This window comes from Crocodylus porosus, unplaced genomic scaffold, assembly GCF_001723895.1.
Source record: "Crocodylus porosus isolate Cpor-Errol unplaced genomic scaffold, CroPor_comp1, whole genome shotgun sequence".
NCBI classification, from domain to species: domain Eukaryota; kingdom Metazoa; phylum Chordata; order Crocodylia; family Crocodylidae; genus Crocodylus; species Crocodylus porosus.
Window position 1 is genome coordinate 12,561,631 of NW_017728926.1, and position 16,924 is coordinate 12,578,554.

The 16,924-nt window shown below is 46.4% G+C and overlaps 1 protein-coding gene across 1 annotated transcript; it reads right to left on the reverse strand.

The window, feature by feature from the left end:
* Positions 1-12,340: 12,340 nt before the first annotated feature.
* Positions 12,341-13,309, reverse strand: LOC109314369 (group IIC secretory phospholipase A2-like). Its single transcript, XM_019541508.1, has 2 exons — positions 13,157-13,309; positions 12,341-12,553 (listed from the first exon to the last, which is right to left on the reverse strand). The coding sequence occupies exons 1-2, from the start codon at positions 13,258-13,260 to the stop codon at positions 12,421-12,423; spliced, it is 237 nt and encodes a 78-aa protein (XP_019397053.1). The 5' UTR covers positions 13,261-13,309; the 3' UTR covers positions 12,341-12,420.
* Between the last annotated feature and the right edge of the window lie 3,615 nt (positions 13,310-16,924).

Below are 16,924 nucleotides of genomic sequence, written 5' to 3' on the forward strand. Positions count from 1 at the left end.
GGAAAAAGAAACAAGTACATGCTGAGCTAGCATTCATTCAGGCAAAGGACTGAATGACAAACTGTTCTCCTGAGTAAGCGGGCAGTTTTGGTCATTACACAGGAAGCAACCGAAAGGCTTGCTTGAATGCTGGGAGCAGTGGAGCTTACTAACACGGATCCAAGACATCGCGGTGCAGCTTTAGCCTCCAAGCTTAAATCATGATGGGCAGCATTCAAAAGGATGGCATGAGACCTGGGCTGCTCTTAGATTCTCTCTGGGTTTTTGTGAGACTTCAGCATTGTATCAATCCTCAGCATAGCATCAGCTCAGTGTGTGGGGGTGAATCTAACAAGATAGGGTTAGCACTTTCCATGTCGTCTCCCTTCTGGTAATGTGCTTTGTGGTGGTGGCTGGGAAAGGAGACAGCTCAGATGTGAAGAGGCTGATGTCCCTCTAGACCTTTGGCACAGTTCCTGGGAATGGGATCTATTACTTTAGAGCAAAGGTGGATCAGCAGGCAAAGACTTCACTCTCTGGCTCTGTCTCCAATGCTCATGCTGCACTGCCTTCCTCACCTTGCCTGAAGCCAGGGCAGCCTCTGCCAGGCCACTTGTGCCCACCCCAGATCTTCTTTGCTCCCTAGGATGTTGCCTTTAAGACTTCCTTGCAGCTGAGAAAAGGCTTCGACTGGTTCCAGTTTGGGATCATCTGATAGACATTCTCCCCATGGACCTCAAAGGCCCCAGGCAGGTTCTCAGCTGTGGGGCTGGATGCATCCAAAGGGATGAGGGACTCTGCTAACCAGTTAACACCATTTTGATGCCCATTCTTAGGTGCTAGATGCATTGGGCCTGTGTAATCCCCACTGGTTGCAGTGTGGTTGTACCAGGGGGCAACCAAGCCCAGTGCCAGTAATGAGTGACCCGTCTGCTAACCTCCGGCTACAACTTCTCAGGTGTAGTATTAGCCATTTGGAAAGGAATTGAACAATAGTAGTAAAATACCATTGACTGGTCTTTACTCACCTCTTCTGGGGCTGGGGTAATCACTGCAGCTCCTTCTAATTCCCAATCTAACAGATTTGGTTTATATAGACAGATCTGTTTCCTCCCCAACCCATAGTGGTGCTGAGTGGCCACTATTTAATACATATGTTTAACAGATCATCTGGTGACTGGGTTTTTCTGCAAACGAGAATTTCTCCTTTTTTAGGAACCTATTCTCCTTTTCTAGAAAACAAAAGTATTTCCCTTGATCTACAACAAGGTATCTGTTTCCCATGCCCAACTGTTCTCTGGTGGCCGATCTGCAAAGAGTCCATAAGTCAGGCAGTAATTGTACAATGAAGCGTTTTCCCGCACTGAATTCTGTTCATCTCAGACCCAAACCAACCCCAGTTGATATCAGCCTGGACACTGGCACTGGTTTGAAGGCCATTAGAGCAGACCCCTGAAAAGGAAGATAAAGGAAGGGTGGCTGATGATTAGCCCTCTTGCTATTAAGGTTGGGGTCCTCCATGGGATCCATGTCTTGAAACACCCTTACCTACCTGGAGATCACTTGGCACTTATGCAAGGCTGTGTTTTGAAGAAGCTCTACTGTCTAATTATACCTCAATAGATGGCTGCTATTTAAAGGGCTTTTGCCCCAACTCCTTACAGTTATGACACAGGAACTGAAGCCTTCTGCCCATCTCAGGACCTGGGTGGGAGGATGACCTGAAGAAGGGCATGGGAATTCATCTGGGGAAGGGCACAATACATGATGCCTGATAGCTTAGAATCACTGAATCATAGAAAATGAGGGTTCGAAGGATGTCAGGAGGTCACCCACCTTCTCAAAGCAGGGCCATCCCCAAGGGGATCATCCCAAACATGGCTTTGTCTATCTGGGTCTTAAAAACCTCTAAAGATGGAGAGTTCACAACCTCTCTGGGTAACCTGTTCCGGTGTTTTACTACCCTCCTAGTGAGAAAGTTTTTTTCTAATATCTAACCTAAACTTCCCTTGCCACAACCTGAGCCCATTGCTCCTTGTTCTGTCACCTGCCACCACTGAGAACAGTCCAGCTCCGTCCTGTTTGCAACCACCCTTCAGATAGTTAAAGGTTGTTATTAAATCCCCTCTCAGTCTTCTTTTCTCTAGACTAAATAAGCTTGTCCAACTCTTCTCCTGACTATACTGGTAAAAGATATCATAAAAATCCCTCACTTTTCATACACCTTGTGGACCATTATGGCCGCAAAACACTCCAACCCTTTGACTACATGCAAATATGTCATCTGTAACAATTAGCAGAAAAGCCAAAGTGAGAAGAGCCCCTTCTTGTTCTCTTACTAATTTCAACCAAGCCCAGTGGTTGCAAGAACCGTAGAAAATATTTCTGGAACTCCTCGTTGTCATTGTCTGGGCCTCAGACAATAGGATTTCCCTCAGCTCAGACCAGAAGTATGGACTTCCCTCTTTAATTGCATGGCAAAGTATGCACCCAAGGCCAATGATATCCTGAATGCCCCAACACAGCTCAGGCTGAGACAGCAGATGGAGATGGAGAAGTTCTGTAGCTGACTCTTATTATTATGGTGAGAATACATTTTGATGCTCAAGGACCTAGGTCTGAAATGTGAGAGTCTCGTATTATTTACAATAGCACTGAGAGGCTTTTTTCCCCATTGGAAATCAAGGCTCCATTCTGTTTGGTGCTGTACGTACATATAGTAGAAGACTGCCTTTCCATAGACAGGACAGACAAAAGTTTCCCTCTTGGTTACCAGTGCTTTCCTGCTAGCCCATGGAAGGAATGCAGGAGATACAGATATTTGGCAGGGGTATAAATTGAAAGACTTAAGCCCTTTGTGCCCCACTGTATTGCCTGTAGGACCAGTTGTGTGAACCCAGTCCCGCTTAGGGAGTCACACTGGGCCAGAGCAATAGCTTTGGTACTGCTGTTGGGGTGTAAAAGGCCTTTAAGGGGCTTCAGAAAATTCCCCAGCACATCTGGATTTATACTGCATCCTGGTTTCTGTAGGAGATGGGGAAAGGTTGTGATGAGGTGGGTCGAATCTGGAATGGGCTTTCAAGGGAGGTGGTGCTGTCCCCTACCCTGGGGGTCTTCAACAGGAAACTGGGCAAGCACCTGGCTGGGGTCGTCTGACCCCAGGGCTCTTTCCTGCCCAGGGCAGGGGGTTGGGCTCGATGACCTACTGATGTCCCTTCTGATCCTAACATCTATGAATCTATGTTTGCTAGATTGGAAGGAGGAGGAACCAGACCATCCACTACTCCGGTCTATCCTTCACCAGTAAAATGGACCTCAAGGTCCCTTCTTGGCCACCGCCAGAGAGGTGACTTTCACCCAATACATTCCATCACAGTCAGGACATATTTTCCCCATGAGTCTCTATATTCTCTCTCCCTTTTTTCCCCTCCTCCCCTTAAAGAAAGATCTCCCAAGGGTTCCAGCTGTGCCATTATTAATATTATTGTTGTCACATCAAGATGGAGGGCAGGGCTCTGACCTGGCTGAACAGCTAATCAGGCACACCAAGGGGAAGCCTTCTCTCTGTGCTCACACCAGGAAGCCCTAAGACACTGGTGATCATTTTCCAAATGCTTCTTATCAGTTGAAACCCAGCGATATCACTGCCCATTGGATGGGTCTGCACAGAGAGACCTTTGTTTGGAAGCTCCACAGGCGCCAGCACAGGGGACTTCCTCCTGCTCATTGCAAAACAGGTTTCTGTGAAACAAAGCAAAAAGAAGTCTGCCTGGGTCTGTGCTATAAGTTCTTAGTTATTTATTTCACATTTACCCTATGGTTTGCATATATACATCAAGGGGTAGATCCTCAGTTGGCATGTATCAGCAGAGCTAGAGGAAGCTGCAGTATTGCTATGTGAGAGCCACCCTTTCTTCCGGTTGCAAGCAGGACAAACCCGGGAGCCTGCGAGATACGGTTTACTTCTAGGGAAAGCCATGTCCTGTAAAGGGCTCTGCTTCCAAGTGCCAGTGTCAATACCCATCGGTGAGAATAAAGAGGATGGCATGGATTTCAGGCGCTCTGCCCTGTCTATCACTGTGCAGCTGGAGAGACTGAGGAACATGCTCCAGAAAGCTTATTTCCAAGTGCATGACACTCCATCCTGCTGGCTTAAAGTCTTTAAACTCACTTTCCATCCCAGCTTGTTTTCATTCTCTTTTAGGCCCTGTATCCACATTTTCACTGCTCTTGGATGATAAGGTCGGAGGGGACTAGAAATGGTCACCACTGACCTCCCATAGAATTTCACCTAGAAATTCCTGCATTGAACACACCAGCTTGTGGCAGAGCGAACTGTTGGAAAGACCAGCTGGGCCCAGCTGATAAATTCAAAGGAAAGACACCCAATGGAAGATGGATGAGATGAGGCACTTGGCTATATCTGAGTGCCTTGCTCAGCCTCCAGAAGAAGACTTTCCACTGGCTCCTTTGGTCTGGGGACTTTCCTGCAATCAAGTAGGTTTCATCATTGGGAAAGTTCCTTCATATTCATTTGAAACTCTCCCTTGTTCATTTTCTCCTGCTTCTCAGTCCAAAGCAGTGCTACTACTTTTCCACCTGTGGCCACAAGAATGTGTGAATTAAACATGATTAGCCTGAGTGTTGGCAAAGACCTGGCGCAGTCATCATGTAGATGTGCTGGAGTCAGCTAAGGGAGCAGGGGAGAGTCCCAGACTGTTTGGGCTGGTGTAACCACAGGGAAATACATTTATATTTCAAAGCAGAACCTGTAAGAGGTGACTGGAATACCTGTTAAGAGACAAACACACTGAATGCATGGGTGGTGAGAGGTATGCTATACATGAAAAGCATGCTATGGTCACTCATACCCTCATTGCCATGCATGTGCATTTTCACAGACGTGCATTTTGCACATTGGCTTCTATTCTACTCAGGAGAGCACATAAAACACCAGCAGACTCTCCCTATTCCCGAAGAAGGGTGTTTGTACCCAAAAGCTTGCAAAGAACAATTTTTCCAATTATTTCGTTGGTCTAATAAAAAATATCACATCTACCCAAAGAGCCTTGTCTGCTATGGTCAAGACACCTGAGGGGGAGAAGGAGGTATAGGTTTGCCCAGAAGGACTTTCTGAATACCTGGATGTAAGGAGACACTTTCCCCTTCTGGATTAAGTAAGACTTATGCAAGGTTTTCTGTTGGGTTTTTTTGGTTTATTATATTGCGTTCTAAGTTAGACTAAGTTGTGTCACCGTGTCTTACAGGGCTGTCACTGTGTCTTACAGGGCTGTGTCTTAACTTAGGCAAACTTTTTCCTGATGTTCTTTGTCATGTGCTTGAAGTGGCAAATTGCTGTGTTCAATAAATGCTCCCTTCAGAGAATGGACTATTCTTTTTTAAGCAGTTATGAATTCAGTGCCACTACCCATAGTGTAATATTAAGTCCGGTAACAGTGGGTTTACTTGAGGACACAGTTTCATAGGCCAAATGCACAGACCAGCTGACGGTGTGTGTGACTCATGGGAGAATGATTTACAGGGTAAGTTAAATATCAGGAAATGGAATAAAATATTGAAAGCTTCTAACTCACCCTCAGATTTTTCAAGCCTCATTTGTGCTTTACATCAAGCCAAGTGGACTTCATTAGATTGATATGTTACCAGCAAATATGTGTCTGGCTTGGTTACATTTTTGCTGGCAAAATTCATCATATGTAATTTGAATGCCAGCTCCCCCCTTAGATATTGCCAAACTTAATTTCTTTAATAGAAATAAATGAAAATGGCACTGAAAGATGATTTTCTACTGGCCTCTAGGGCAAATCCATCCCTGATGTAATTTCGCTTGGTAAATCAGGAATTAATTTATCACCGCGCCTTTACTCCCAAAATGCCTTTACTCCAGTTGGCCTGGAAAAAGATTACTGCTAAGGTTTTGTATAACAAGGATTTTGCAACTGGTTCCCTGCACCATTGCAAAGAGAGTTCGGGACACTCTTTTAACTGTTTGAAAAAATGTGTGCTGATAACCAAAATGCTGTCAAGTACTTTTTGTACTACTTTGTGTCTTGTAAAAGAATAATAAAGACCACAAAGCCATTTGAATGGTCAACCTTACCAGTTGGTTTAAGAGCTCACCAGGCTGGGAGAATCAGACAATTCAGAATAAATTGTCATAACTTTTTATTTCCCTCCTTGCTTAGCTAGTGTGCTGACTTACCTTCTTTCCCTGGAGGACTGTGTTGACCTGTGTGTTTTTGGAGTGAGACAGTAGACCTGGAAGCTGACAGCTGAATTGCAACCTTCTTGGCAGCAGTGTGAGATGGGGAAAGATGCTGATTCCTAGGTTAGGATATGGCTGTAGCTGTAACAGCTCATTTCTAGGTCCCAAAGATCCTCTCAATCCTTCAGGTAAGCCAGGATTTGGGATTTCTATGCAAAGACAGCAAACCATTCAGAGAAACCCACTACACTTCCATGGTTCCCACAGGGATAGGAAAAGGCTTAGCATTTCAGCTTTTAAAAAACTTTCTTCAAGCTGGACCTCAAAGATTCAAGAGTCCCAGGGGTATTTACTGCTCCATGGGCGTCGCAAGCCCTTTGAGGAGGATGAAGTTCTGGAGTGGAGGATCTCTGATGGTGGTAGCAGTGTGATCCTCCTCACCAAGCTAATGAGATAGAGAGCCTAGACTGCTCTGCTCTTCCCGTGAGCGCACCACTGTTCTTCGCCTCTGAAGAGTGACTTGTATAAACCAGGAAAAGGCATGCTGTCAAGAAGCCAAGGGACTAAGGATTTGGGTCCTCTTCATGTGACTGGGAAATAATGTTATGTGACAAACTGAGAGAAGGTGTCATTGCCTAAGGCGACCTCAACTATGCACTTGCCAAGCACCAGGCACATTGCAGCAGCAACTCTTGCTTGTTTCCCTGGAGGGGTGGGTTTTCTTAGCCCTTAGCAGCAGTTCTGCAGTGCCCTGGTGAGGCGACCCTCTCCGACTCCTCTGCCTGATTTCTTCTTGCTGTCAGATGAGACTGATCTTTTGCTGTGTACTGGGCAGCCCCTCGTGGGTCCCAGCTGTTTTTTTTAAAAAGGTTTAGACAAGCCAATCCCTTTGGTTCTGCTCCGGGCACGAATTATTTGGCATTACTGAGCAGGGAGTCCTTTTTTATTTATTAGTATTTATTTGGTTTGATTTCTGAATGCAAAATGTATTTATTCTGGATCTGGTGGCAATACATTCACCAAAGTAACATGGGACAAGACAATGCAAGAGACAACAACAGAGCAAGGAAAATATAAATATCAGCCAAGTAATTACGGTCAGCTTCATGATTAAAAAACAATAACCTTTCAATGAAGGCCTGACTAGAGTCTTCCCAACAACTTCAGTGGGGTTTGGAAATATGTGGACAATCAAGGGATCAAAACCATACCAAGTGAAATCATGCCTCATCTGATACCAGTGCAAAAATCCTCTGGTGGAGGCAGGAGTTTACCCATTCACTTACCAGTGTGCCCCACTTACCAAGCCTGTATTGGTATTCCCAAGGACCCTTGTGCTTGCTACTTATAGACTTGCACACACTCTCATTTTAGGTACTGATGCCAGGGGTATGTGGTACAGAAGGGCAGAGACAGCACTTCAAGGATGTCCTCAAGGCCAGCTTGAAAAAACGCAGAGTGCGAATTAAGGGGAAGCTCAGGGGGGACACATAAGAGATGAGAGCCCTCCTGTAAGATTTGACAATCATAACCTAGAGGTGTCTCCAGTTGGATTGCTCCTTTGCTTAGGTGGACTTGGTAATCAATGAACCAGTTTAAATTTTTGCAGACCCCCGCAAGATTCAAAGTGTAATTCATACCCCGGTAACATGGACATCAACTAACTCATGGGAGATGACTATTGCCCAGGACTGCTCCAAATGGAGGAAGAGTCTGCTGCAAGGATCTCAGTTCTTTGAAACCTTACCATGACAGCAGGAGACAGACGAATGCAAGAACCAGTGTGTCATAGACTGAATCAAGACTCCAGAGCCACCCACCGTGCATGGAAGCCGGTGACTTAGTCACAACAGAGTCTGTCGCTCCTGGATTGACCTCGTCACCCAGCTTTGGACCCACAGATAAAGCAGTCATGGAAGACAATCAACCTCAACTGCGAGGGATTGCTGATATATGGGACAATGGCTGATGATATCAATAGAGAATTATAGGCCCTGCTGTAGAGTGGGGCTGAGGAGTGTCAGAGAGGGGCAGCTGGAAGGACAGAGGTTGAGGACCAGAGGAGAGGTTGCTGGGTGGAAGAGAGAGGTAGAAATGTTCAGTGTGATTCTTCTCCTTGCTGAGTCCAATGGACAGTGTTGGAGACGGTGTGCACTGCCCATCTTTGCACCCTCCAGCCCCCTCTGGGTTGAGAGCACAGTAGAGTCTGGATGGTTCTTGGTGTGAAGTCCTGCAGCTCTCACAAAGATGAGGGTTTGCCAACCAGCTGGGTGTCATATACAGCCGCAAGAAACACCCATGTGGCTGCTAATGTACTTCGACCATTTGCTATAGGCCTGTAGAAAGGAAAGGGCAGTGCTGCTGAGTGACTCGGCTGCCCCTCTCCCTCAGAAGCTGCTGGCATTGCTGGTAGTGTCCACACCAAAGACTTTAGCCTGGAGCTATTCCAAGACTCAGGAAGCATTTCCCAGGGTCTTGTGTGATCTCTTGTATTTGCAGCTGGTGGGATCTATCGGAGCTGCTCTGGCTGCAGCAGTGCCGTGACACCATGGTCTGTCTCTTCCTCAGGTTTCTGCAGACATGTGGAAACCTTGGCAATCATGGCAGTCAGTGCTGACCCCTACGAACCCTGTGCCCCATCCATCACTCACTACCACTGGTGGGCAGAGCAGGTGGCGCCTGTCAGCACAGCAACAGCAGCCATGCTAGAGACCGCGGGAGCTGCTTGAGTCATCTGCTTTAAGCCTGTATGATGAACATACCAAAATATGGACTTGGATGGATCCAAGTACAGACTGGCAATATTGCCGAGATTGTGGAAATATTTTGATGTCAAGCAAACAGCTGGGATTCAGAAAACAGGGCCAGCAGATCAGTTGTGTGCAGCGTATCCTGGCACCTTGCAGTCATCGACACATTTTTCTTTACAACTCACAACAGCCCTGTGACGTAGGCCACTGCCAGGATCCTCGCCTTACAAAGGCTGAAACGTGGCACAGAGACTAAGTGAATTGCCTAGATTATACAGAAAATCTGTGACAGCAGGGGATAGAAACTGTCACCTGAGCTCGGCAGCTTGAACACTAGGTTGTCCTCTCTCCCTGCACTGAGTTAGATCCAACGTGTGTGTGATCTGGGCTTTATGCAGCTCTGCCTGTCTTGACCTCTCCACACCTGCGGCAAAGGGTCAGGGGTAGGACATTGCTGGAGGCAAACTCTTTCCCTGAAAAGCTCTCTCCACTCTTTTGCAGTTTTGACCATTGCCTATTTGCAAGTGCCCTGGCTGTGGAAGGACTTGGAGCTAAAGTTATTCGGGGGGAACAGATCTCTTAGTTGCACAGCAATGGCTGTTCCCTATGGAAAACTCCTGGAGTGCAGTCCAGCCAGGAATAACACTGAGGCATGGAAAGTGCTGACTTCCTTTCTCTGCTAGACGCTGAAAAATGGAAGACAAGGCTATGGTGTCATCCACATCCCCAGCTGCTCTGTGTTGGCAAGGCTCCCTCTGTGTTCAAGTTCATCTTATTCTCGCTCAGGGTCAGGTAGGTACAGCCTAAGCTGTATATTGCAAAAGCCCTGATGAGTAGGATAGTCCCTTTGCACCAGGTGCTGCACGAACTTTTTGTTTCCTGGGTGTGACTATTTGTGTGTTCAGGTGAAATGCAGAAAAGGCTGAGTTCTTTGGTCTCTGAGATGACCAACACATTTCATTATCAGTGTCAGTGTGAGAATCTCCACTCCAGCACTGCCCCTGTGTGTGGGAGCCTCTACGGCCATGCCCCCAGACCCTGGCAGTGTGTCTGTCTGCATGCGGGAATGCCCTCCTGGCAGACTCCTGACCAGATTCTTACTGGGGAGAGAAGATACAGTGGCGGTGTGAGCATTTACATAGGTGAGGGGTCTCTATGCAGAGATGGAGGTATTTCAGTGGTGAGTGGAGTGAACCTTATATACAGATCTGAATGTTGTGGCTCTGGCTCCTATGCAGAGCAAAAGGGCTTCCCTGTATGATGGGAGTTTTAATTTCTGTATCCAACCCTCCACATTCTTCCTCTTGATCCCCTCTTCTCTGTCCCTTGGCCTGGATGTCAGAGAAGTGGAGGGCCTAAGCCACAGAGAGAGTCGGCATGCGACCAGCAACTCATCCACTCCCAACTTTCTACTTCGGCTTGTTACTGCTACTAAAGACAGCGAGGAGACTGTTGTATTTTTCAGTCTTCCAGGAAACACTGAAGGGCTTTCAGCTGCAATCTCTTTATTTTTATCCCAGCTGGAAGCCAAGACAAGTAGGAAAGGAAGAAAAAGCTGAGAAACAAAAGCTGGTGCCCCTCCAGGGAGGGTGAGTTACGCATATTGGAGATATCAGACTACAAGAGGGGCTCCATTTTCCCTTATGGTTATTTAGACATGATTCCCAGGGACGGCTCCTGGTCTGGGCTGAAAGGATGGCTCCAAAGAGAATCCTTGGCAGGGTCCAGACTCAGGTCTTCCTTGTTTAAATTTCTCCCTTAGAAATGAACAAAACGAATCACCAGCTACAAAGCAGCCTGTCTCCTACTCCTCCTCAGCAGGTGAGTTTCTTTCTTCCGCACTTCTTACTTGGATAGAAGAGGTAGGACTTCTTGTAAGTTCTCAGAGTGCTCTTGAAGCATAAGGCAGCTGCCCGGTCACATTTGCAAACTTCTCTTTTGCAGGAGTTGGGGGCATTGACTAGAAGAAACAGACACACAACGACCTTTAGCAGCTCTGCTCACATGGCCATCATCACCTCTGTCACTGTGCAGTTCTGCGACCAGAGTCAGGCTTCCAGCATACACAGACTAGCAAATGTTCCCACAGAGTATTCAGATCTGTGGATCAGCCACCACAAATGTACCTTGTGGTACAGATTTGTAGGGGCACAGGCAACCCAGTTAGGTGGAGATCCCTGCTAATCCCAGTCCTAGCAGTTTAGGGATTGGGAACCACTCCTCTCTGACACAGGTGGAGCAAATTACTTGGAGCAGTAAACTGATTCTGCTCATTGGGTGTGTCTACACGTGCAAGTAGTACGAATGAATATATACTCCAGCTCAATCTGAGTAAACTAATCCCGATGTCACTGTCTACATGTGTGTTTAAGCACAGTAATTTACTGTGCTGCTGGATACCACTTTTATCTGATGGGACTACCCAGCAGCACAGTAAATTAGTTTACTGTGCCCTAATTGCCATGCACATGTAGATGGTGACAATTTAATATTCAGCAAATAAGTTTGCTGTGCAATAAAACATTGAGATGTAAATGTATGGTGCAAAGCTGACTCCTAGTGGAGCGTTAGCTTGACACTGCAATAGTTGTGGATGGCAGGCAGACATCTAGATCTAATCTAATCCGAGGATCTGTCTATCGTGGAGTTGGCAGCATGTAGAATGTCACTTTATTAAGCAGCATCTGTCTTGTTCCTTTTGCAATACAATCCCCCCTACAGTCCACTTGCTGCTTTTGCTAGTCAGCTGCACAGCCCATGTAACTGAACTCCAGATACATCACAACATCCTGCCCCCATGATAATGTAGCTCTGGATTCTCACTTGCTCTCAACTGTCAAGCAAGAGTAGCAAGAAAAAGAGATACAAGAGGCCAAAACTGAGTCACAGATTTCCCGGTGAACACATTCGTCGTTTCTACAAAACAGTATATGCACTTGTGTGTATAACTTGTGTGTATAACCCTATGTGTACCTATCAGTCAGCTTAGTTCTTTATACTATATATCTGTCACCATGTATATATATCAGTGGGACAGACAGATGGAGAGACAGATAATGGTTGATTCTTGAATTTGGGATAGCACCTATACCCAATTATCAATGAGTCTAGGGGAAAAGAGTGACCCTCTGTCAATACTAAAGGCCAGGATGGTTTGGGCAACAGCATCCTTACGTAGCCAGCTGGCTTTCCTTTCCCACGTAGGTCAAGGAACGGTGTTAAATTAGTGCCTGCCATGCACGCAGCTTGCATCGAGCTCTGAGCTGGCCAGAAATGATCAGCCATTAATTGCCAAGATCCTATAAGTTTGATTGTCTGTTAAAAAGCAGGTGGGCAGTGCTGGAGCCCACATTGACTGCATACTGTAAGTAGTTGGACTACATTTAGTCTAGCCCTTGGAATAATTTCCCCACTTTTGGACCTTCCTGGCTTTGATCCAGTCAAAGAAACTGCAGTACAATTGGTCTATGGAAGAGAAAAATACTCACGGCAGGTGATGTTTCCTTTGCTGATTCTCTGCTTATACCAAATAATTACAGGGCTTTTACACCCCCTTTGCTTAGCCCTCCTGTAGCAGCAGTCATGGGCATAGCAGCACCTTGAGGGAGAACCCACATTGCAGTCAGGCCCTGGTTACAAGGGCTGAGAATCCCCCCTGGATTATACACAGAAGAGAATGTCTATATTGGACTCTCCTTACTTGTGCAAACTTCCATTCATCTGGCCCCTGCTCCCCCTGACTGGGCTAAAAACTTATTTTAAGGAACTGTGCTTTGCCTGTTAATGCAACATTAACTCCAAAGACAACCATAATCCACATGCCTTCCTACCCAGACACATGCATACCCAAATATGCTGAGCAAACCTTTATTCAGTGCCGTCTTATAAGTATCTAATGATGGACATATAAAGGGCTTTACACAAATACACACCTTAACTCCCATCATCACCGATCCTTTTCTGGTGGACTTTCCCAGGCTGTCAGCAAAGCATCCATTTTTCTAAAGACAGTTACGTTTGTGTGCCTGAATAGGACTGTGAATTACCAGGACTAGCAGACTGCAGCCCGCACTAGGTAATAATGGGCAATTACAAAATAATCTGCATACCTTCCTGATGCTAGGTATGTGATAGTCATCTCATGCCCCTAAGCATGTTGTCTGCAGCCACTTAAAATGATGGTGCTCCTGGTACTACTCACCTATCAGTAGCATCCACTGGAGTTCCCTTTCCACCTAGTCCACAGAAACATCCATAGTTATTATAGGACAGTAAAGCATTTTTCCCAGTTGTGGCTTTGATCATTTTCCCAAATTGTATGGCATTCCCATGCGCCAGAACCACATCTTCAAAAGAACAAAGGGGAATAGTAAATTTAGCAGCAAAGGGAAGCAATCCCTGAAAAGGATTGAGGCTGATGTTCAAAATGGAAGTATTACAGAGAAATTATCAAGTTTAAAAAAATGCCCCCAAGCAGCAGCATAAGGTGTGTTTAATTGCCAACAAACACAAGCTTCATCCATCTGTTTTCTCTTCACTCTTCTCCCAGGACATGAGTTCAAGACTCTCCTAGTAGCTGTTGTTGATAGCATATAAAATAAACAGCTTGGTGCTCTGTTTTAAGTGCATGTGATAGGGCTGGAGTGGTGTTGTAGCTGCGATGGTCCAGGAAATGTGATGTTATCGATGGTTGCAGGGGAAACACAAAACCCTGAACTCAAGAATTGGCTGTGAAAGGGAATTTACTACTTTCCGTGGATATTTATTTTAATAACTCTACAAGCCATGAGGTTCTTAGTGACAATTTTGAGGAAAAGCTTTGCCCCTCTCTGGAAATTTTCCAGAGGCATGAGTATAGACTGGAGAGCCATGAAGGTTGACACTAGCTCTGCTGTATGGGCCTCAGACCAGTATTGAGTACCCAGCTCCCACTGAATTTAACTGCAGTTATGGGTGCTCAGCATTTGTTTAAATCAACCCCACAACCTCTGCCTTAGTTTCAACATCTGTAAAATGGGGACAATCATGCCGATATACCTCCTAACATGTAGAAAATATGATAAATTTGAGCTCTAACACAATTATTATTTTGTCTTAAAAAAGATATCCTGGGTTGAATAAAGTGAATCCCTGGACTACAAGTATTTGGGAGCTTAATGGCCTCACTCTACATTCCCATAGGAAAGAGTTTTCTGTACTTACAGCAGATGAGGAACACAGCAATTAGCAAGAGACTTTTCATTGCCATGTCAGTCCTGAGGATAGACCGCACACAGACCTAGACCGTCTCCTCAGAGTTGTACCTGAACTGAATCCGTAACTTGGACATTAAATATGATTTGGGGGAAGTTTGTTATTACGCTGAAAACTCATAAAAAATGCTTTCAACCAAGCAAGCAAATAGAGATGATCAACAGAAACATTTGAGCATCGGGGAAGGGAAAGAAAACATTTATTTAGAGGTGCTTGAAGGATATCGCTGACTTTGAACATGTCTAGGCTTCTGTGATGTTTTGATCTGACACACATGTTCAGTGTAATTCATTTGCTGATAAGCAATATTTCATCATATATTTTTAATGCGTAGGGATCCCTTGATCTTCTATTGGCTGGGCCAAGAGCCCTGCTATTGATTATGTACGGTCTCTGTCTTGTTTCTTTTATAACCAGCCCGGCTTTAATTGTGGTCTATATTTATTCGTGGGGAACGCATTTGGTTAACAGGAGAGGTATACAAAGGAGAAAGAAGTTCAAAGATATCAAAATGTCAATAGTGTCAGAACAGATGGGTTTTGGACAGCAAAGGTATAAAACCTAATGAGTCAGGTGTGCTTTGTAGTTGAGCAGTGTAAAAAGATACAACCTTAAGCATATACAAGGAACTATTTTAGTCCCCCGACAGACCAAACAATGCAAACCAGAAGAAAGCTACATGATTAGACAACTCACTGGCATGTATCAGAAATGAATAATTTTAAAGAGACACAGACAAGTAACTTTAGGTCTCCAAATTCAGTGTCTCTTAAGCTAATACACTTGATTTTTTTCATGTTGCTGATATTAATCAGGAGTAACTCCAATGAAGACAGCAGAATTACACCAACTTAAAACTGGCATAAGTGAAAGGAGAATTAGACCTTAATTTTATGCTGACACTCTGATCCAGATCAACTAGTATCTTACTTCCACTGAATTGTATGGGTAGCCTCGCTTAGGGTCAAGAAGGGCCACAGCACTAGGTCCTTTATGTTCATTCAGGGCTACATCTGCAGAGGTGCTAGAGCATCACAACACTGGGCACTGCAGCTTCTAGTAGCCTTACTGCTTAGTGGAATTTAAGACCTTGAGTTGGGCATCTAGGTCGGCTGGGGGCAATTCCTGTTACCTAAGAAAGGGACTCAGGGTGCTAAGCTAGTCAAATGGAAATACCCTGTCCCCTCCGGGATTTAGGGGCCTGTATCCCCTCAGTCAGACATGTGTCCTCGAGTTCCTTCCCTTTGCCACAAGATACACCTAAAGGAGGCTGCATCCACGCTCAGCATTTGATCCAGTAGCTCAGTGGTTAGCATGCACCAAGGCTGTGGGGAACTTGCACCAGTTCCCTTCTCAGATGGCCAGGATTTGAACCTGCATCTCCCATATGAATGCTCCAGCCAGGTTTCCACTTTGCACAGGATAATATTCATAAGCCAGAGAAAGAAAAACTCTGCAGTCAAGTGGTTTGGCCAGTCATCTGGAGGGTGGGGATATCTGTGCTCCAGTCCCTACTCCAATGACAGCTAATGCATTTTCTATTAAGTATGCACTGAAACAAGGGCTTGAAGGCAGGTCTCTGTGCTCTCAGGTGCCCTCACAACTAGGTTATGGGGCCACGCTTACTCTCTGTCTCAATGAATATTTAATTGGGCCATGTGAAGTGGAATCTAAGACAGCACTTCAAGAATCCCCTGCAGCCAGCAGGTAGGAGAGGCAGCTTGACATCCTCCCAGGCAGATGAGGAAATTCTCCGCGGCTTTCCCATAGCCTGGGCCGCCGCTTCTAGCTGTTGGACACCAGCAACATCACTACTGCTGTGTCCAGGGCCTGGCCAGGTAGGACACAGACCCAAGCGCCCATTTTTTACAGCGAGGGCTGTTGCCAGAAGACGGTTCTGGGGCTGCTGGACCTCAAGCGGAAAACTAGGCTGTCACTGGCGATTCCATTTCTTCCTCCAAACAGCCCGCACGTCACATACAACGCCACGGTCCATCACCGCTCAGAGACCTGCATGCGGTTGAGGACATAGATTGAGATCATAGAAAATTCAGGTGGGAAGCGACCTCGGGAGGTCACATCTAGTCCAACCCCGCTCAAAGCAGGACCCTCCCCAACTAGATCATCCCAGCCACGGCTTTGTCTACTGAGGTCTTAAAAACCTCCACGATTGGAGACTCTGGGGGTAGCCTGACTTGTGCCTACGTGGTAGTGGCAGGGGAGCCTGAAGGAACCAAGGTCACCAAAGCACCCTGTGACCTTTGCTGTGCCTACATGAGGCCTGCCAGGAAAACGGCAAGCTTGCCTTCATTAGGGCACCATGGGAAACACAACAGCCAATTTGGCGGGGGGACAACTGAGAGGACAGGGCAGGAGGGCCGCTCGAGGATATCCAGCGGGCGCTGCCCAGCGAACCTGCCGAGAGACATGAGCAGAGCCCAGCCACTGGGCCCAGACACAGCCTCCTTCCCGCTCAGAGAGGGCGCGCGTGGGGCCATGGTGGTTGTGTACGAATGTCCTGGAGGACTGGAGCACACAGCAGGGACAACACTCTAGCCAGCCACCCCAGACGCTATAGTGCTGGGGCGACCCCTCCCCACTGTATAGTGCTGCGGTGGAACTCTAGCCAACCACTCCCCGCTCTATAGTGCTGGGGGCGACGCTCTAGCCCGCCCCACCCAGCTGCACCGCAGCGCCGAGGACAGGGTCGGAGCGC

What these genes read in the sequence shown, in the direction of transcription:
- LOC109314369 (XM_019541508.1), bottom strand. Translation starts at nt 13,260, where the DNA reads ATGATCAAAGCCACAACTGGGAAAAATGCTTTACTGTCCTATAATAAC. An exon ending in CCAGTGGATGCTACTGATAG is followed by an intron (nt 12,554 to 13,156) that starts GTGAGTAGTACC and finishes TTCTCCCTCAAG; the next exon opens with GTGCTGCTATGCCCATGACT.